Source organism: Gymnoscopelus braueri (genome assembly GCF_963280865.1).
Source record: "Gymnoscopelus braueri genome assembly, chromosome: 21".
In the NCBI taxonomy this organism is placed as follows: domain Eukaryota; kingdom Metazoa; phylum Chordata; class Actinopteri; order Myctophiformes; family Myctophidae; genus Gymnoscopelus; species Gymnoscopelus braueri.
The window spans coordinates 13,933,683-13,955,250 of NC_137623.1; the positions used below are offsets into that span (position 1 = coordinate 13,933,683).

Genomic DNA, 21,568 nt, shown 5'->3' on the forward strand with positions numbered 1-21,568 from the left:
ACGTCAATCTGGAATCTGTAAAGGAGTACACCTTCTGCCCCACTGCTACCACAGCTTGACCGGATCTCTCTTTCCCTCCTTTCTCTTTGGTCACTGTCCAGTACAACATTATGTCTCTTTCCGTCTGTCGTTTTATCTCTACTATATGTCTTTTCCTCTTCACTCGACAATGCTCTTCTTGCACCTTGCACCACCTTATATAGGCTGAGCAGAGCTCTGGTGTGATGTCACACACATCACAAAGCATTGTCATGGTTACCTAACATTGTCCCTTCAGCTGATGTTATGATGTGACAACTCGGAGATGAAGACCGTATTGTCCCTGATGCTGCCAAGCCCCGGGACCGCAGAGGATTATCAAAGCTGCCGTGACTTGGTGGTCATGTGTGGTAGCGTTTTAAATGGCAGAAGTCTTGCAATTCCAGATTTGTCATCTGAAATATTAGTGCGCATGCTTGGCGTGTACTTTCGTGGCTTCACTCTCTTGGTGAGCAACTTTCGGATAGGTGGTGCTGGGCCGTCCATACTCTAGATCAGTGGTTCTTTAAGTGGGGTCCAAGGGCCCTCAGGGGTCCTTGAGGGGGTTCCAGGGGTTCCCCAGCTAAATGAGAGCAAATGGGAGCAAATGGACCCTTATGGGTTCTGTTACTCTGAGGGTACAAATATAACCAAATGGAACCTTGCGGGTCCATTTGGTTTCATTTGTACACTCTCAGAGTTACATCGACACTGATTATACAGTGTAGATTGGGCTCACAGATTAAAAAGCCTAATGCATATAAAATGGAGGGTCCTTGAAATTAAAATGTTTGAGAATCATTGCTATAGCTGTAAAAGGTCTTCTCTTATCGGGGTCCATGGCATATCTTTTCAAATTGGGGGTCCTTAAAGTTTTCATGACATTCAGTTTTACAACACATTAAAAGTCTTTTTCATGGTCCTTCAAACGTGTATTAAAAGTTTTAACTGAAAATTCCATTCCAGTTAGCCATTGCAGGTGTTTTTCTCTAACATTCCTGAAGCCTTTTCAACTGCAATGAAAAAAAAAAATCTTTGCCTGCGGGTGTCGCTGTTGAGGGATTTTGCCTGTCAATCATCACCTCTGCTTGGGCCCTGCTTGCTCTCTTGATAACAGGGAGTGTCTGCCTAGGGTCCCCACCCAGTAGAATCGTTTTGCCACCCCATGGCTGTTCTGACTGCATCAGGTCTCTCAGTGTTCTTTCCACACACTCAACATTAAAGCGGTTAACGCTGAAGATCTCGTCCCAGATGATTAAGTTGCTCTCTTTGATTAGTTTAGCCAGAGAGGACTCAGCTTTGATATCACAGACAGAGTCTTCAAAGATGGGTATTGGGATCTTAAATCTTGAATGTGCTGTCCTACCACCCTCAAGGTTTTGAGCAGCTAAGCCTGTGCTGCCGACACATAGCACAATGCCATTCTTTGCTCTAATCGTAGCTGCAATTACCTTAAAAGTAAAGTTTTTTCCATATCCTGCAGGTAGTGGGGTCCTCCTTTGGTACATGGACTGCCTGATAGACAGCTTCAAAGAGTTCCATTTGTTCCACATTTAGTTGAGGACAAAGCAACTGTATAATTTGTTCCTGCTCTGTTCTGTTGAATTGTTCAAATCTGAAAACTTGTGTTAGCTTTTCTTGCTGAGTCAGCGGTCTTGGCTGTGGCATGTCCTTGTAGTTGGCTAGACTACTTCCCATTTGTGACAGCTCATCATCAATGGCAAGTAGCACCTGATTGTGTATAAATGCTTTGTCTACTGCATCTGTAGGGCACCTCTGTGCAGTGGCTTCCTCATGGATAAAGTCATCACTGAGCTGCTTCAAGAATGTTTCAAATAATATAATAATACCTGTAGTGTTCTCTCCTCTGTACTGTGTAAGTGTAGTGGAGTACATTCCTGAATAATACCTGTAGTGTTCTCTCCTCTGTACTGTGTAGTGTAGTGGAGTCGTTGTGTCCCGTGTATGGCCATATATGACGACTGATTTATCAGGTCCTGATGCCATGATGACACACAGTCCATATTTGGCAGTGGCAGAGCTCTGCATCGGAAAGTCCTTATATGGTTATGACTGATCATGGTGACATGAGTATGGAAAGTTGCTGCGGCCAAAAAGAAGGAAATATGCTGTGGCTAAAATGTTAAAATGTAATTTTATATTAATTGTACAATATGTAAGTACGTTGAAGGCAAGGAAGTATTAGCCAGAGCACTGATCAACAGTCTGTGGCAAGTTTTGAGGCAAATCGAGTGATCCTGTGCTGAGCAACCCCGGACGAACTTTTGGAGGTAATTTCAATTATAATAGTTTAGAAGATTATCTTTTTTTTTACTTACTACTTCTGGTTTGTCGGAATGCCGTGAAACTTCACCCATACACTCTCTGAGGGGTGTTGAGCTCAATGGTGCAACCCGGAAGTGGATCTGTTCACTTCCCAAAATGCCGCGAAACAATTACTCATCTAGTTTGAGTAATTGTTTCTATATCTTTCTTTTTTATTTGATTAAAAAAAAAAAAAATTAGAAGCTGATTTTTTTCTTCAATTTTTCTGCTTTTTTATTTCCCTTTTTTAGGTTTAGTTTTTTTTTGTGCTGCTTTTTTTTTTACCCCACCAAAATTGACCACTCAAAAAACCTGTTAGGAGCACGTTTCTGGCCATTTGGAGTTGTTTGGTGGTACTTGCAGTGACACTATTTTGAGTCTCCAGCCAGCTGCAGGCACTTAAAATTTCGTAGGAATTCTGTTTCTAGTTTAACTCTGAGAGTGTACAAATGGAACCAAATGGACCTGTTAGGGTAGCCTTGGACCTAATCTCTCAAGAACAGATTCTGCACTGCGTTGGAATCTGTCGGGGAGGTTCGTCATAACGTGTGCGCATTGGCTACAAGTGGGCGTGCCTTCAGATCAGGAAGCAGGCCGCGCTTTACCCAATCAAATGTAGTGGGCGGGATTCACGTGTCCGTCGATCCTTCCCCCCTCGAAACAAACCGAAACTAATTTAACAATAGCGTCCGCGGAGCAGACAAAACCACGGAAAGATATTCACATTTTAACTTACTCTTTCATCATAGAAACAAGTGGGCTTATAACCAAAACGATCCATGTTCTCTGGGAGAAGTGGTGTTAGTGTTCCGTGTAGAAATATTGTTAGTGGGAATGAAAACATAGTCGCACCAACCGGAAGTGATGCGCTGAAGGCATACACAAACACCGGTTTCCTTGCGCACTGGTGTTACGTTTTCTTCCGCCCAGAGCCAACAGACATAGAACAAACAGCAGAGGTCGCTGTTTTTCATTTTCAGTTGGATCTGGGTTCCCAGATTGCCTTGGACCAGACGAATCTGCCAGTGCAAAAAAAAAATGCCCTCTACGATTTGGGTCTGGCACCGCTCCATTTCAATCCATTTCCTGCTCCTGAAGTCTGGGGTGACCAATCAGGGCCCAGTATTCAAATATGGGAGACTTTAATTGGTAGTTGGTTGTAGTTCTAACCAATTGCATCCAGAGCCATTGTTTTGATCGTGCCCCCTTGGAAAAAAAACATCCTCATAGAAGCACCAGACTCATATCCACGCAGTGATATAGTCTGCTACTGTTACGGTCCATATGGTTCCTAACTACCAGTATCCATCATTTAGCCGGGGACCCCCTGGAAGTCCCTCAAGGACCCCTGGGGGTCCCCGGACCCCACTTTGAGAACCAATGCACTAGACTCTAGAGTACCAGACTCTAGAGTCTAGCGTCTAGAGTCGTCATCGACTCTAGTATCCAAAAGGTAACAATCATGTTTATACAAGGAATTAATGAATTATTTAAGATGAAAACTGCAACGTTAGTAAAGGCGTTAATGAGTAAATAAACCGATTAAGTGATATCAGAGCGCTCTATGACAAAACCTGAACGCGGTGAAATCGGGACAGATTCTCACGAGCGTAATTCCGAACGCAACCACCATCGTTCGGTGCCATGTCATTATTCCGACGGCCCGTTATTCCGACGTCCCGCAGTGCCCAGCGTCAAGTCAGTCGGACAGGCGGTTGTCCAGAACGGGCAGAAAAGGCTCTGGCCATGGCCCAAATGAGCCAACATGGCAAACCCAGCCTATAAGCTTGATTTGGCTATTTCCCCACACCTGCCACCTGATCACTTAGTCAGTCTACTTTCCACAATTAGTTTGCACTCTTCAGACATTCTCCACACTTTCTCCACAGAGGTTTCACACTGCACACTGGAACTTTCAAGAACTGCCGATCCCCCAGTAATGCCCATATATGGGCATGCCCACAATGGCCAATACTGATTATATCAGTGAAAAGGGACACAGACGGGTATAACGGGTATTGCATAACAGGGCGCGGCATGCATTCCCTATTTGCATCGATCCCATCTTGCATTGTTCCCGAGTAGACCGGTACCCAACGGGCACTGTTCTAGTAATATTAACTCATTCAGTGCCAGACTTATTTCTGGCTGTGTGGTCCCAGTGCCAGGATTCTGAAATTCTCTTACCTTTTCAAGTAGTCACAGAAAAGAGGTTTGGGCCGCTTCGCGGCCCTCACATCTAGGCCCGCTTCGCAGCCCTCACATCTAGGCCCGATCAGCTACATCACAGCTACGTTGCACCGGCTTCAGCATTGATAATCCCATCATGAAGGTTAATGCAAACTCAACCACTGACCAAATTACTCTTCAAGAGTTCTTCAATAGTTCCAGTCAGCCATCAGAGCCAAAAAATCTGTTTGAAACATTCTTGGAGCAGCTCAGTGATGACTTTGTCCATGAGGAAGCCACTGCACAGAGGTGCCCTACAGATGCAGTAGTCAAAGCATTTATACACAATCAGGTGTGCTCTTGTGATGGGTTTGTCTCCTTTCATTACATTTTTAATAATAACCAATCCACAACATAGTGATTTTCTAAACAATATTACACTTTTTATTTGTGTATACTGAAATCAAGGAGGCACTGGCCACGTACAGGACATGTATTTATTTATGTATTTTAGAGTAAATACGATTTCTGACAAAGTGTTGTGACATTCCAAATGTATAAACATACTCAGGGATTTACTTCCTTGACCTATTGGCAGCATGCACAAGAAAACAAGACCAGGAGACCTGGTTCTGCCAGACCCAGAATGAAGTCCTAGTATGTAACACACCTACAAACCACTTTATACACTTAATTACATACTTGTGACATAATAATGATGTCATGAATAGTTCGTGACGAAAGGGGACGAAAGGGGGACAGACTTTTGTGGCTGGGGCCGGGGGACAAAGTGACCATGCCCTAGTGGTTGAAATCTGAATGGCCGGGCTTCGCACGACGTGTGTCCCTTCTATGCCCATGTATGGACAGACTTTTTTGGGGGACAGATTTTTTTTTGGCTGGGGCCGGAGGACAAAGTGACAGACTTTTTTTTGGCTGGGGCCGGAGGACAAAGTGACCATGCCCATGTATGGACGAAACAGGTACAAAGCCTCATGTAAGCCCGACCCCTTGGGTCTGGCAAAAAGAGACAGAGAACACATTATGTCTGGAACAGGTTCTCTGCTGTTGTCATGTGTTGCTGTTGTTAGTCATGGTTGTCAGTTCCCCCCTGATGTTATGAGGGAGTTCTGACTGCTCCAGATCGTACTGAATAACTGCTAGTTTGCATAACGTCTTCAGACTTGGATTCAAGTCTAAGATGTACAAGTCATCCACTAGAACTGGTGTACGTTCGGGTCCCTCTATGTATCCTCCAAATATGATGATACGATCTCCCACCATGCAATAGCACATCCTCGTCCTATCCGTCAGTGAACCCAGGCCTTTCCCCTTGGGGTCAACCTTCTTCCAGGAGAAGGTCTCCTGATTGAATTTCCACAGATCACTGAAGATCTGGTTACCGTTGAAGCCGCCAAATATGTACAGCTCTCCATTGTAGGCAAAGGATGAATGACCCCTGCGTCCTCCTGGAATAGGCTGTGCAGAAGGTGTGCTCAGCCAGCAGTTGGTCTCTGTGTCAAACAATCTAATCTTGTTGACCTGGTCCCATTGGCCCCCAAATACAAACATCTTTGTCCCAATGATGGTGGCAGAGTGACCTCCTGAAGCAGGTGGTGGTTTTCCTCTGGTGTTAATTAAAGCCCAGACCATTGTGGTGGTGTCCAACTTGTAGATATCATTAGTGTACCCAGTCAGCCGGGTCCAACCGCCATGGATATACATGACCTTCCCCAAGACACAGGCTGAGTGGTCGGACCTTGAATTTGGAACAGTCCCATAAATCTCTGGTTTGAACCACAAGTGCGTGTCGACATTAAATGCATAAAGCATTACGCAGTACTCCTTTGATATAATCTGCCGCCTTGTAGTAACACCCCCCCATATGTAGATGACATCATCTATCAGCACAGCTGTGTGGCCGTAGCGCTTGTGACCTCCTTGCCTTCTTCCTGTTGTAATCGGGGGCAAACCCACCCAGCTTAAAGACACTGTGTTGAAGATGCGCACGTCAATCTGAGCCACGCTGTACCTTCTGGAATCTGTAAAGGAGTACACTTTCTGCCCCACCGCTACCACAGCTTGACCGGCTCTCTCTTTCCCTCTTTTCTCTTTGGTCACAATCCATTTAAACATTCTGCTTCCCCGTCCGTCCCTCTTCTATATGTCTTCACTCGACAACTCTCTTCTTTCACCATGCACCACCTTATATAGGCTGACCAGAGCTCTGGTGTGACATCACATGAAACACATACCATTGTCAAGGATACCCAGTGGTGAACAAAATACTCAACCCCATTACTTGATTCAAAGTATAGATACTCGTGGTCCAATGTTACTCAACTGCAAGTGAAAGTTGCTCCGTCAAATTTGTACTTGAGTTCAAAATACTGGAGCACTTAATTTTTATTTAAAAAAAAATATTTCAAAAGTATATATGCTTTATATGTGCTTTCTTAAATACTCAAGTATTTAAGAAAGTTTTAACAAATCAAACTAGCAGATCATTTGTTAGGTTGGGAGTTTTATTGTTTTTTAATTTGTTGGGGTTATGTAATTGTTGCACATTTTTGTCTTATCTCTTGTTTACACATTAGGTCTCGAACTTCATTGTGATTTCTCCTGGTTACATACTACAAGCTCTCAACGTGCTGCGATTCAAGCTTGTAGATCGGCTATTGTTGATTTTATTTTTTTATTTTTAACAAAGACTAAAACTAAGGTCATTATTTTTAGGAAGCTTCGGTATTAGCTTCGGGGACACACACACGCACGTATCCACGCATACGCACAATTCACAGCTATAATATTAACAGATGGCAAAAGGCAATATAATGTGTTATGTATGTGGCTCATCGCTGACTGATCTATTAATGCTGACATTGTAAGATCATGTCAGGCCGACAAACAGGGGGAAAAAAACATTGTGCTCTGCATAGTAGGTTGGAAAAGCAGCCTATTATGTTGTCAGCTTGTAGATCGGCAATGTTTTCGGTGCATGACACCAGTGTGCAACTAAGTAGCCTATAAATCAAGTGTAACTCCAACCTAACCCCAAAACGTAACCTCTAAAACCTGAATCTTAAACTAATAAACCTTCCTCAACATATTTTTTTTAACCATGAAACAACCATCTTTCTTTAGCCTGACACTCAGCCTGAATTTTCATTTCGTTTCACTCCATTATTCAGTCTGAAAGCCATCTCAATGTAGCCGATTTCTGAGATGGGGGCGTGGCCAAACCATTTTTTTCCTTCAAAAACTCTTTGGCGATTGGTTCATACTGGATTATCCTGATCCCGATTCGTCGTACAGATTTTCAACCGAGAAACACCCGCCTTCGACACCAGACCCTAAATGCAAGGCAAACGATTCAGGGGGTGGAGCCAGGCTAATCTTTCTTGTGAGGACCAAATTGTCCCCACAATGTCTCTATATTTCTCTAATTCTACTATACTTGTGGGGACATTTGGACCTCACAACACACACACACACACACACACACACACACACACACACACACACACACACACACACACACACACACACACACACACACACACACACACACACACTCAATGTCATTTGCAGACATTGACTGACCATGCAGAACAATCGTCCATTCAGAAAGCAGGAAAACACTCACACACACACACACACACACACCACACACGCACACGCACACGCACACGCACAAGCACACACACACACACAGAAGCACATCCAGTCAAAAGGAGCTCTGGCGCCATAGAGACCAGAGCAGGTCAGCCTCTCAGCCAATCAATCCTTTAATGAGGTCCCATGACAACAATACAATTATACACACTACTTCTTTCTTTCTTTCTTTCTTTCTTTCTTTCTTTCTTTCTTTCTTTCTTTCTTTCTTTCTTTCTTTCTTGCTCTCTCTGTAGGTTCGTTATAAACAGGGTCTGCAGGCCACCAGTGTGGGAGTGACTCCTGAACTGGAGAGAGTCAGACTGAACCAGGAAAATATCAGCTCTGTAAGACGCACGCACGCACGCACGCACGCACGCACGCACGCACGCACGCACGCACGCACGCACGCACGCACGCACAAAGCCAATTGATCTACAAGCACAATGTCTTGTGAAATGTGATATATAACCATATTCCATTATAAACTACTGCAAGTCGCACTGTTTCAGCTGGAAGTGAGATTCCCCAGTCTAGTGAATGAGACAGCCTAGAGGGCGGGGCCAAAGAGTGCACCTTCCGTATGTCACTGATCACATGACCCCAACAATCGTTCCTCCAGTTCTAGGCGCTGCATGTGAGCGCTATAAACATGATATCCAAAGCACCCCTCCTCTCAAAAGGCGTTCTCTGTGGACACAGCCCCTTAGGGTTACGGTGTGAACAATGTGAAAAGGCGATTATTACATTTTTACACATCAAACTATTAATTTGGTGATGTCTCATTCATTCAGGTAGATGATTTTATATGCAGTGACCATGTTTGTGTGTGTGTGTGTGTGTGTGTGTGTGTGTGTGTGTGTGTGTGTGTGTGTGTGTGTGTGTGTGTGTGTGTGTGTGTGTGTGTGTGTGTGTGTGTGTGTGTGTGTGTGTGTGTGTGTGTGTGTGTGTGTGTGTGTGCGTGCGTGCGTGCGTGCGTGCGTGCGTGCGTGCGTGCGTGCGTGCGTGCGTGCGTGCGTGCGTGTGTAGATCAGGTACAAGCGTGGGCTGCAGGAGCAGAGAGGGCGGAGCTACTCAGAGTTGGACACGCCCGACTACAGGCGTGCCAGGAAGTCACAGGACTCCGTCTCCATGGTAGCGGCCCATCGCCATGGCGACCACCGCCATGCTGGGAGGAGCTAACGTGTGATTGACGAGCACCGTGGGTGGGGCTGACGCACCGATACTAACAACCACAGCCAATCAGCATGGAGGACTCTGTGTATGCGTGTGCGTGTGCGTGTGCGCGTGCGTGTACGTGTGCGTGTGAAAATAAAATATTGTACCATGCACCGTGTGGAGTTTTATTTGCTCACTGACAAAATGCACCCCCTGACCTTTGTGTGCGTGTGCGTGTGCGTGTGCGTGTGCGTGTGCGTGTGCGTGTGCGTGTGCGTGTGTGTGTGTGTGTGTGAGAGAATCTTTTTCTTGTGTGGCTTCAACTGACTTGTCTAATCTAACATCTCTCACCTCATCTCTGTTCTAACAGTCTGTCACTGTGTGTGTGTGTGTGTGTGTGTGTGTGTGTGTGTGTGTGTGCGTGTGCGTGTGCGTGTGCGCGCGCACATGCGTGTTTCTCTAACAGGCAAAGTACCATGAGGACTTTGAGCGCGCACGTGGCCGAGGCTCTACGCCAGGGATGGACGAGCCCAGCATGGAGCGATATCAGAGAGCCAATCAGATGATAGGGGAGGCGGGCTACAACAAAGGGATCCACCCACAGGTGGTGGAGATGGACAGGAGGCCTGGCGGCATCATCGTAGGTCAGTCTGTGTGTGTGTGTGTGTGTGTGTGTGTGTGTGTGTGTGTGTGTGTATGTTTGTAAACTTTCCTTCGCTCATCAGGTGTTTCCTCTCTAGGAGAATGGACTTCCTGTCTGCCTCGACGATAAAAAAAACCTTTTGTCTCCCTTTCATGTTTATCTCACTCTGCTGGTGCCTGGTTGTTAGACGCCTGTTGGAACATTATGGCATGCTCTTCACTAGGGATGTCCCATATTATCGGCCTCCCGATATTATCGGACGATATTGGCATAAAAATGTAATATCGGAAAATATGTGTGTGTGTGTGTGTGTGTGTGTGTCTGTGTCCAGGTGATGCTCGTTGACGCTCGTTAATGTTATAGGCATCAAAGCTTCTGCACTGTCAAATAGGCCAACATCTAATCTAAGATTAGTGGGACTCATTCAAATGACCACCAGTGAGTCCCAGGACTCACTTAATTGAAAACCTAACAACATCACTGCATTATATTAGATGTATTAGACATTATATTGATATTATAGCTATTTTATTTTATTAGATATGTGATGTTACCTGACAATTAGTTGACTTTTGGTGAAAAGGTTTGCATAAATCGGTATCGGTAATAAGGAGTTGGACAATATCGGTATATCGGTTATCGGTAAAAAAGTAAATATCGAACATCCCTACTCTTCACCCATCCATCCCTACACACCTTGACGACACTCTCCTGCCTTAGTAGTAGAGTAGGGAGACCACACCCAACCACTGCAGGTGTGCATTGTAAGAATGCACCATACATATCGGTTAAAATAATGTTGTATTCAATGAAATAAATCCCTGATCTATCCCTTCGCTGTAAAATGTAATATAGGCTATATCGATTTGACCTTTGTGACTTGTGATTGACCTCTAAATGACCTTTGGCCCCCCCGTGTGAAGACTTGAAGGTGTGGAGAACAGACCCAGGCTCCATCTTTGACTTTGATCCTGTGGAGGACAACATCCAGTCTAAGAGCCTCCGCAGGATGTCTGGTACCTGCCTGCCCTCTCTCTCTCTCTCTCTCTCTCTCTCTCTCTCTCTCTCTCTCTCTCTCTCTCTCTCTCTCTCTCTCTCTCTGATCTTAGCACTTCTTCCACCACTGTCTCTCCATCCATCAGCGTGTCTCCTCTTATCATTCATCTTCTGCATTCTGTCTATTCACAGCATTTGTCTTTTTAGTTCTTAACATTTGATCTTCCTCTCGCTCTCTTTGTTTCTCTGTATTATTTCCTGTGTTTCTCTCCTCTCCTCTCCTCTCCTCTCCTCTCCTCTCCTCTCCTCTCCTCTCCTCTCCTCTCCTCTCCTCTCCTCTCCTCTCCTCTCCTCTTCTCTTTTCTTCTCACATTTCCACTCCTCCCTCATATTCTCCTTCATTCTGTCTATTCTTTGTATTTGCCATTTTTTAGTTCTTAACCCATTTAGACCGGGAAAGAATCTGTGTCATTTTTAGATTTTTAGACTATTAAAAAATAGCAGATATACAAGCTCATGAGCTTATAGATCTGCTATCTTTGAAAAATCTTGAAAATCTTTGAATTTAAATATTTTTAAAGCAAACATTTGTAACTCAAATCTTTGCTTCTGGGGGTCCCTGGAACAAAATATTTTGAGATGGGGGTCCGGGGCCAAATACATCCTTGACATGAAAAGGTTTGTGAAGCACTGATATTATACACGAGCAACATACGTTTTTTCCCCCAAAAAAACTATTAGGATTTAGAAGACGTTTGTAGAATCCCCAGAAGCAAAGATTTGAGTTACAAATGTAACTTAAATAATATGAGTTACAAATGTAAAAAAATATATATTTATATATATTAAAAATAAGAGTTGCACACATTTTCATGATAAAAAAAAAAATAGCAGATCTACAAGCTCATAGCGTATGAGCTTGTAGATCTGCTATTTTTTAATAGCCAAAGTGTAAGATAATGGATAAAGTGGTTCAAATCTAAAATGACAGATGCTTTCCCGATCTTAAAGGGTTAATATGTATTTATCCTCATCTTTCTGTGTCTGTGTTACCGTCTTCCTCTCTCTCTCTCTCATTCTTTCTCCGTACCATTTCCTGTGTGTGTGTGTGCTGCCCTCTGGTGGTGGTGTGACGTATCAGAGCGTGCCAGTAGCAGACTGAGCAGACAGACCTCTCAGCTGTCTGTCCACAGCCAGCCTCAATCTGTCAGCTCTCTGCCTTCTGAGCTATGGGACCGTAGCAGCACCTCTACACCTGGTACACACACTGATGACGCACGTGCACACGCACGCACACACACACGCACACACACACACACACACACACACACACACACACACACACACACACCGCAGTGGTGGAAAGTAACTAAGTACATGTACTCAAGTACTGTACTTTACTGGAGTATTTTACATTTTCAGTACTTTTACTTCTACTCCACTACATCTCAGAGGCAAATATTGTACTTTTTACTCCACTACAATTATTTGAAAACTTTAGTTACTAGTTACTTTGTAGATTTCTATTATTATTACAAAACATGCATTAACCACTTTATCCCTATGTACTCGAAAATAGCCGATCTACAACCTCACGACGTGCCGCTTTGCGACGTGTTGTGAGCTTGGAGATCTGCGATTTTCTAAAGATGTTTTCACGTTTTGAACACGTGTGAAATAGGACATTCGGCATAATGAGTACTTTTACTTTTGGTACTTTAAGTACATGCCAATACTTTTGTACTTTTACTCAAATACATTTTGAATACCGGACTTTTACTTGTAACAGAGTATATCACTGCACACACACACACACACACACACACACACACACACACACACACGCGCACACGCACACGCACACGCACACGCACACGCACACACACACACACTCACTCATGGTCACGATGATTTTACGGCCTTTGATGTCTCTCTGTTCTAGCAGTTTTGAAGCATGTCTTTTAACCCACATATTCAACTAACATCACCTATTTACATCCTGATTGCCTGAGAAAAATGACATCATGTGGATCTCGGGATACACATGGGAACGGCGTGGCTCCAATGAGGATCTAGAACTTCATTTAGGGACTCAATTCATTAAGAATCAAGTACTATGTGCAATTTCGAAATAGATTGTAATGCCGTTTCTCTTTGGCGACGTGGTTGCTTTGTTTCTTGTTTACAGGTGCACGTGTGAAGCCACTGGGCTGTCTGGATTTATGATGATCTGTTGATCATCAACAGATCAATTGTTCACATTCTTACAGTTTGAATTCACTTGACCTTGTTGTGCTACTTAATAATAAAATAATAAAATAAACAATGCTGTAGGCTTACGCTGAGTTCACACCAGGAGCGGGGCTTTCGCTAGCCTGGCATTGGCCAGACTGATAACGTGGATTCACTCTCACGTTCCTCCCCGGTATCAGTCTGGACTTCGGCCCATAGGGAGCGAGTATGAGAAATCAGAAATTTATTTTGATGCTTTTCACTGTTGTACGGACAGCAGTTTAAACGCAGTCACTGATTGGCCCGACCATTTTCTGATTTCTCATACTCGCTCCCTATGGGCCGAAGTCCTGACAGATACCGGGGAGGAACGTAAGAGTGAATCCACGTTATCAGTCTGGCCAATGCCACGCTAGGCTTTCGCAGCCACGTTCTGAGAAAGTAGCGAGTATCAATGCATTGTCCGTGGAGAGGAGCGACCACCGCTTTCCCCATTGTGGCAGATGGTGAGCCAGCAAAAAGTCAAGGAACAAAGCTTTGACGCTTTTAGACAGAGTCAATTGAGCAACTACATGGCCTATTTCTTATCTAAAATGCATACATGGTTTACAAACGAGCTGCCAGAGACAACCTCACTCATAACCTCGGACACTGCCGATGTATTGCAGTATTGCGAATCCGCAACTGCTGGTGTGAATTTGGCGTTATGTAGCGTAACTTGACTTGAGAATAATGCAAATACAAACCATAGACCACACTGGCACAAAATATATTCAAAAGGGCTTCCACAGCCTTGTAAGCATCAATATGGAGGTGTTGACATGAAAAGGTTTCAGATTCAGAATCACAGCATTAAATCGTCTGAGTTCAGACTATGGTTTGTGAGTGCTTCTCTACATGTAATGGCTTACATGTGTGCTTTTTGTTCTATGTGAGATATGTGAAATGCTCTATTATCCATCTTTCTGCTTTTGTTTTATTAATGTTAATATTATTGTTTCAGATGGTGGGACATTAAAAAAAGGCTGGTTAAGTACTTAATGACACATTGTCAACACATCTCAGCAGACTGTGTAGCCTTTATATACTCAAAGGGATATTTCACTTTCAAACAGAAGTGAAATATCTCTGTAAGGCTCATTTTGCACTTTGCCAAACAACACTTTTTCAGTAGTTTTTTTTTTTTTTTGTCGTATGCCATGGTCATTCAACAAAGTACAAATCAGCCTTTAACAATACCCCTCCCCCCTCTTTCTCAGCTCCTGTACTTCCCGGCGCGTACCACCAGGGGGTGCAGCAGCCACAGGGATACCATGGTTACATGCACCAGACCAGCATGTCATCAGTGAGATCACTCACCTCCCCCCCGCACTCCACCACCATGGTACGGCCCAGAAGATACTTGGTGTTTGCATTCCCTAACTACTTTAGGGTGCGTTTGGAAATTGCGCACCAGCGCGCACTCGCCTATTAGTTTGTATTGGCCAGTGCGCTCAGTGCTCTATTTCCAAACTAATAGTTTAGTTATTAGTTTGGTTTGGTTTGATTTTGACTTGTACAGGTGTGAACTATGAAAGTACATTTCTATGCTGTATTGCTGTTCAATAGAAAGCTGAAACGGTTTGTATTTCTGACCAATATTAGTTTAACTTAGTTTAGTTTAGTTAAGTTTGTTTAATTCAGTTTGGTTTAAAAGGATCCCTGGCTAGTAAGTCAAATATGCCTTAATACATTATAATTGTCCTCTATAACTAACATTATTAACATTATTAACATTAATTAAAAACACCTTAAATGTATTTATTTTAGAAACAGTTAATCTTTCACTCAATAGGGGCAATGCCTGTCATTTGCTCATGTGTGCTCAAGTATTGTAGTTAAGTACAATTTTGAGGTATTTTTACTTGAGTATTTCCAATTTTCAGTACTTTTACTTCTACTCCACTACATCTCAGAGGCAAATATTGTACTTTTACTAAAGTACAATTTAGTTACGTTACTTTGTAAATTAGATTTGGATTATTATTACAAAACATGCATTAACCACTTCAACCCTATATACATTTCGTCCATTTGAAAATAGCCGATGTACAAGCTGAGCTTGTAGATCTGCTATTATCAAAATATTTGTATACATTTTATATACATTTGAAAACATCCTGCATAATGAGTACTTTCTACTTTTGGTACTGAAAGCACATTTTGATACCAATACTGTTGCACTTTTACTCAAGTAAATTTAGAATTCCCGACTTTTACTTGTAACAGAGTACATTCTACATTATGTAGAATTATGCAGTATTGATACCTTTACTTAAGTAAAAAAATGTGAATACTTTTCCCACCACTGCTTTTTTTGGTTACATTCCATACAAAGCTGAAACTGTCTCTTTTTTCCTTTTTTGATTTGGCGGTTGCCGCGGCGACAGCGTGTGTACCGCGCACTCTACGACTACGCGGCTCAGGACCACGACGAGGTGTCCTTCAGAGACGGCGACATCATCATCAACGCTCAGCCCATCGACGAGGGCTGGATGTACGGGACGGTGCAACGCACCGGGAAGTCTGGCATGCTGCCAGCTAATTACGTAGAGTGTTGCAACTAAAGAGAGAAATGGAAAGGAAGGGGAATAAGGCATGTTGTCAGCTGAGCCAACTATGTAGAGTGTTATCCCATTAAAACCGGAAACGCATCTGTGTAACCACTTTAAGCATTATTTTATACTTTGACTATTAAAAAATGTCAGATATACAAGCTCATAGTGCGGCACCGAGTGCTGAGCGGCGAGCTTGTAGATCTGCATTTTTTTGGGAAAAATCGTGAAAATGTGTGCAAATCTTATGAATATATATATTTTTTAAAGTGAACATTTTTGACTCAAATCTTTGCTTCTGGGCGATTCTACAAATGTCTTCTAAATCCTAACGGGGAAAAAAAAACGAAAACTTATGTTGCTATGCTATGTTGCACACTTTTTCATGTCAAGGACCACCCAAAACTTTTCCCCATCTCAAAATATTTTGTCTCTTCCACAGCCCCCCCCCCCCCTCCAGAAGCAACGATTTGAGTTAAAAGTGTTTATATTCAAAGATTTGCACACATTTTCACGTTTTTTTTTTTTTTTTTTAAATAGCAGATATAGATATAGATCTGCTATTTTTGAATAGCCAATTTAATCAAAAAATGACACAGATGCGTTCCTGGCCTTAGTGGGGTTAAAAGTAGAAAAAGATGGAGGAAGGGGACAGACAGCATGCTGCCAGCAAACTACACGTGGCGCTTTTTCCACTGCATGCATGGTGCCCCAGCTCAACTCCACTCCCTCTATTCACTGCAAGTTTTTAGGGGTTTTTAATTTGAATTAAATTGTTAAATTGTGATGCTATTATATATTATATAACATATCAGACAGTCTGCATTTATTCATTCAAGTCTGACTAGAAGCACTTTCCTACGCAGAGGGAGTTGGACTGGAAAACTAAGCTAGTCGTGTGGAATGGAGTTGAGTCAGGTCCATGCAGGGGGAAAGCAGCCATGATGTTACAGATCATTGCTGTCGGGCAGAAACCTCGGATCTCCATATTTTAACTGTTTACGTTCTTCCGTCAACCCTTTAAGTTAAGACCTGAAGCCGATTCTACAAATGTCTTCCAAATCCCAACGGTATTCTGAAAAACCTAGGTTTCTATATCAGTGGTTCTCAAACTTTTTCATGTCAAGGACCCCCAAAATGATATGTATTTGGCCGCTGACCCCCATCTCAAAATATGTTGTTCCAGGGACCCCCAGAAGCAAAGATTTGAGTTAAAAATTTTCGATGTAAAAAATATATATATTCAAAGATTTGCACACATTTTCACTTTCACAATTTAAAAAATATTTTTGAATAGCCAAAGTGTAAAATAATGCTTTTTTAGCTCAAATAAAAAAATGACACAGATGCGTTCCAGGTCTCAATGGGTTAATCGATGCCCTATTTCATCATACAAGAGTGTCGCACAAAAGTGGTGAAAATAACATATCTACAAGCTCACAACTTGTAGAGATATTTTCATTATTTTAAAATATTTTTTAAAATAACAAAAAAGCAACAGTTTTGGACATACAAGGTTTCCACCCGACAGCAACGAAATAGAGAGATGGAGAAAGACATGGAGGAGATGAAAAGGAGAGGGGCAGAAAGAGAGAGAGAGATAAAAAAAAGAGAGAGGCAAGGGGAGAGAGAAAGGAAGGAATGCTGGTGGTGAACGCCCGGGATTTCGAACCTTGGGTCTCCCGCGGGAAAGCCAACATCTTTAACCACTGTTGAGACCGGGGTTCGAATCCCGGGTGATACATTGGTGCCGTGACCCGGACCGGGTTTTCCGGTGGGGGGGGTGGTCAATAGGGGCGTGAGTGTAGCAGTAGTGGCTCAAGAGTCTCTGCCTGATGACCAAACGCCTATAATATCTTCTGCATGTTGGCTCACTGGAAACACTCTGCTACACCAGTGGTTCTCAAAGTGTGGTCCAGGGACCCTCATGGTTCCTTGAGGGGGTTCCAAATGGCCCCTTACGGGTTGGTAACTCGTAAGGGTCCATTTGGTTCCATTTGTACTCTCTCAGAGTTACGGGGGTCCTTGAAATTAAAAGGTTTGAGAACCACTGTGCTACACTAAATAGAACAGAGCCTTCATTAGAATAATTGGTAACACCTGTGAAGGAAGTAAGGAAGAGGCCCAATGTATTTCCAATATGGCTGCTGTGCATAGAGCCTATAGTGGTTAAGATGTTGGCATTCCATGTGGGTAACCGGGGGTTCGAATCCCGGGCGTTACACTGGGATAGGGTGAAACAGATGTCCAACTTTATATCAGGCAATCACATTGAGTAATATATACAGTAAATGTGAGGAAGAGAGGAGACACTAAGGAGCTAGGGATGAAGGAAGGACGGCAGGAATGAAACGAGGTGTCTACTCTCCTCTCTCTGGTCTGAAATCAATCAATTCTAATCTCTTTTTTTATATGTATATCCAGGTTGTTGTTTTTTTTATTCCTGTGTCAGCAGGCTAAGTGATGTGAGACACTTTTGACGAAGAGAAAGAGAGAGAAAATGATCTACTTGTTCGGTTTTGCAATCAAATTCTATATATTTAAACAGACACTAACCTCTTTATGTTGAGGGAACCAGAGTTTTGAATAAACTAACACACTGTTGTATTGTTTTCTTGTATCAAACTGCGTTGGTTTGTACCTATTTTGGGCATTTCATTTTAGGCTAAGCTTTTGAAAATGGCAAATTTACGAGTCATGAGCTTGTAGATCAGCTGTTTTTCGAAAAAACGGATGAAAATAGGGCTTAAAGGAATACCCATTTTCAACCTTATCTTCATATAATCTATTGATCCTCAATAATGCTCATTAAAAGTCTCATTTGTGGGCTGTGGACAGTTCAGAAACCTGCCTACCTGACATCAAACTAATGCCGTAATGTTGAAATAGAAGCCATGCATTATTAAAAAAAAATCTTTGCATCAATAAAAACAAAAAGTTTGACATTTTGTTTCAACCACAGACGATGTCCACAGACGATGTCATCAGTAGGCAAAAATGGTACCATCCCATAGTGCAGTGGTTCTCAAACTTTTTCATGCCAAATTGATATATATATTTGGCCGCGGACCCCCCATCTGAAAATATGTTGTGCCAGGGACTCCCAGAAGCAAAATATTTGTGTTACAATGTTCGCTTTAAAAGAAATATATTCAAAGATTTGCGCGAATCTTCAAGATTTTTCAAAAATAGCAGATATACAAGCTCATAGCGCGGCACTCGGTGCCGCACTATGAGCTTGTATATCTGCTATTTTTGAATAGCCAAAGTATAAAAGGTTACAATTATTGTGATGCTATATTCACACATTTTGCTGGGGACCCCCTGGAACCCCCTCAAGGACCCCTGGGGGTCCCCGGACCCCACTTTGAGAACCAATGCCATTGTGAGCATTAGTGAGGACCCATAGAGATGATGTTGAGTAAAGGCAAGTGTAAGTGGTTAATACAATGAATATATTCACACACTGCATGCTATTCTGCTGCACACAATAACATCTCGGCATCGCGGTCCCTGAGTTAAACCAAACATTTCTGTACATGTACAGGTCTTTTGAGATGTCTGTACTTCGGCACACTATTCTGATACACAGACCCCCCCCACACAGCAAAGAACGTAGACTTATTATATTTTAAAATAAACAATGGAATGGCCAGAAAATGTATAATTTGGACACTCTCATAGGAGAGAAGCTATATTTTCAGTGTCCACAATATATATGAAATGTATTTCAAGTTTATTTTCAGAGTCCAGAAGTACATTTTTGGGCAGTTTTGAAACATCCATGTGAAAAGCATACAGTGGTGAACAGTAACAACCAACATTAACTTACTTCAGTTCTGTACTTATTATATATACATATACTTAAAAATATTGTACTTTTGACTCCACTACATTTCTTGAATGTGACCCCTGGGACCCAAACTTACAAAAAATACATTATGAACGATATAAGGCTAAGCTCTATTTCAAAACTAACTCATCGCGACGTGATATTTGTAAGAACATTTACTTTGTGGAAATGTACTTTGTAATTTGTACTGTTGAATTGGTTTTAAAAGCATGTACTTTTGAATACTTTCACTGAAGTACAAATTTGACTGAGCAACTTGTAGTTGACTTTGACTCAAGTACTGTGGTTGAGTACTTTGTCCACCACTGAATGCATTTTTTCCCCCCAGTATGGATTGTGGCCATTTATTTGAAAGGTCTAATTGCTCATGCTAGTGTTTCCTGTCTTGCTGTGTGGAAAATGATGCATCCTCTCATCTATAAAGTAGACTACAGTACACGCAACAGACATGTTATTGAAATAAACTGACTTTGACGATATGCCATTTCCCAAGTTGAATAAAAGTCGCATTTTCACTTTGGTAGTTCTGGTTCCATGCCTAATGAAGAATAGATATTGATTGCCTAATAGGCATTTTTGTTGTCAATTTATAAAACTTGATTTTGTGTTGTTTTTAGCTTATTGTAGCTTATAAAGGTTCTCATTGCGAAGACATTTGCTTTCACTGATTCTATTGTTTATTAACATGTTATGTAATGTATAATCAGTAATTTGATCTCAGTTATGTTGTTTTTCTTTTTGTCATCATATTGTTGCAGTGTATCACATCGAGAAATAAAAAAAAACACGTTTGTCAACAAAAACAAATTCTCTCATTTGCAATGACCATTGAATAATCTCCAGAGAGCACAAGTGACTATTAAAGCCTGTATTTCACGTGGTCACCCAACAGCTGAATGGTTAGGTGCACACCCTGCTACAATACCTCAGTCACCGGTATGATTCCTGGCTGGACAGACGGACATTTTAAATGTCAATAGAATATATTTTTAGTTTTGTTTCTTATTTGTACAGAGCAGATGTTTTAATCTAGTTTATTATTATTATTATTATTATTATTGGCTCTTGGGGTGGAACTTCTTTGATTTAAAGGATTACTGAGTGGTGGAGTTGGACATTATGAGTTAGCCTGGTAAACCCTCCCTCCGGAAATCTCAATTCCATTTCATTTCAGGAGTGAATGAAATGGAATTGAGATTTCCGGAGGGAGGGTTTACCAGGCTAATTATGAGTAGCCAATCACAGTGGTGTAAAGTAACTAAGTACATTTACAAAGTACTGTACTTGAGTACAATTTTGAGGTATTTTAACTTTACGTTTTTTTTTTCTTCTTTTCTGTACTTTTACTTCTACTCCACTACATCTCAGATGTAGCAAATGTTTACTTTTACTCCACTACATTTTAAAACTTTAGTTACTAGTTACTTTGTAGATTCTGATTATTATTACAAAACATACATTACCCACTTCAGCCATATATACATTTTTATAAAAAGAAAATAGCCAATGTGAAATGGGACATTCTGCACAAATGAGTACTTTCTACTAATTTAAGTACATTTTGATACCAATACCTTTATACTTTTACTTAAGTAAATTAATTCCGGACTTTCATCTGTAACAGAGTAATTTTGCTGTAATGATACTTTTACTCAAAAAAATTGAGTATTTTTTCCACCACTGTTATTGGCTCTTAGGGTGGAACCATAGGGTGGAATGTACTGAGTGGTGGAGTTGGACATTATTGAGTAGCCAATCACAGCGCGACCTGGTCCTAACGGTTCCGATTTGTGCCGTTCTTCTGCGCATGTGCGAGAGTCAGTGTTGCCATGTCCGCTTATTATAAGCGACTTTGGCATTGTTTTTTTTTTGGGCTCGTTTCCTAGTGTTGTTTAAACCAGTGGTTCTAAAACATTTCATGTCAAA

General features: G+C 42.1%; 1 protein-coding gene across 1 annotated transcript in view; it reads left to right on the plus strand.

Moving 5' to 3' along the window:
• The window catches only part of LOC308076886 (uncharacterized protein), a gene marked incomplete at its 5' end in the record, with an annotated part of 121,143 nt that extends 104,943 nt beyond the window's left edge, over positions 1-16,200 (plus strand). Inside the window, 6 exons of the mRNA XM_080417405.1 lie at positions 8,424-8,513; positions 9,196-9,300; positions 9,791-9,968; positions 10,891-10,983; positions 14,455-14,579; positions 15,625-16,200. Of these exons, the coding sequence (XP_080273531.1) occupies positions 8,424-8,513; positions 9,196-9,300; positions 9,791-9,968; positions 10,891-10,983; positions 14,455-14,579; positions 15,625-15,801 (768 nt within the window). The 3' untranslated portion in view covers positions 15,802-16,200. The remainder of the gene's footprint in view (positions 1-8,423; positions 8,514-9,195; positions 9,301-9,790; positions 9,969-10,890; positions 10,984-14,454; positions 14,580-15,624) is intronic.
• Positions 16,201-21,568: the final 5,368 nt, after the last annotated feature.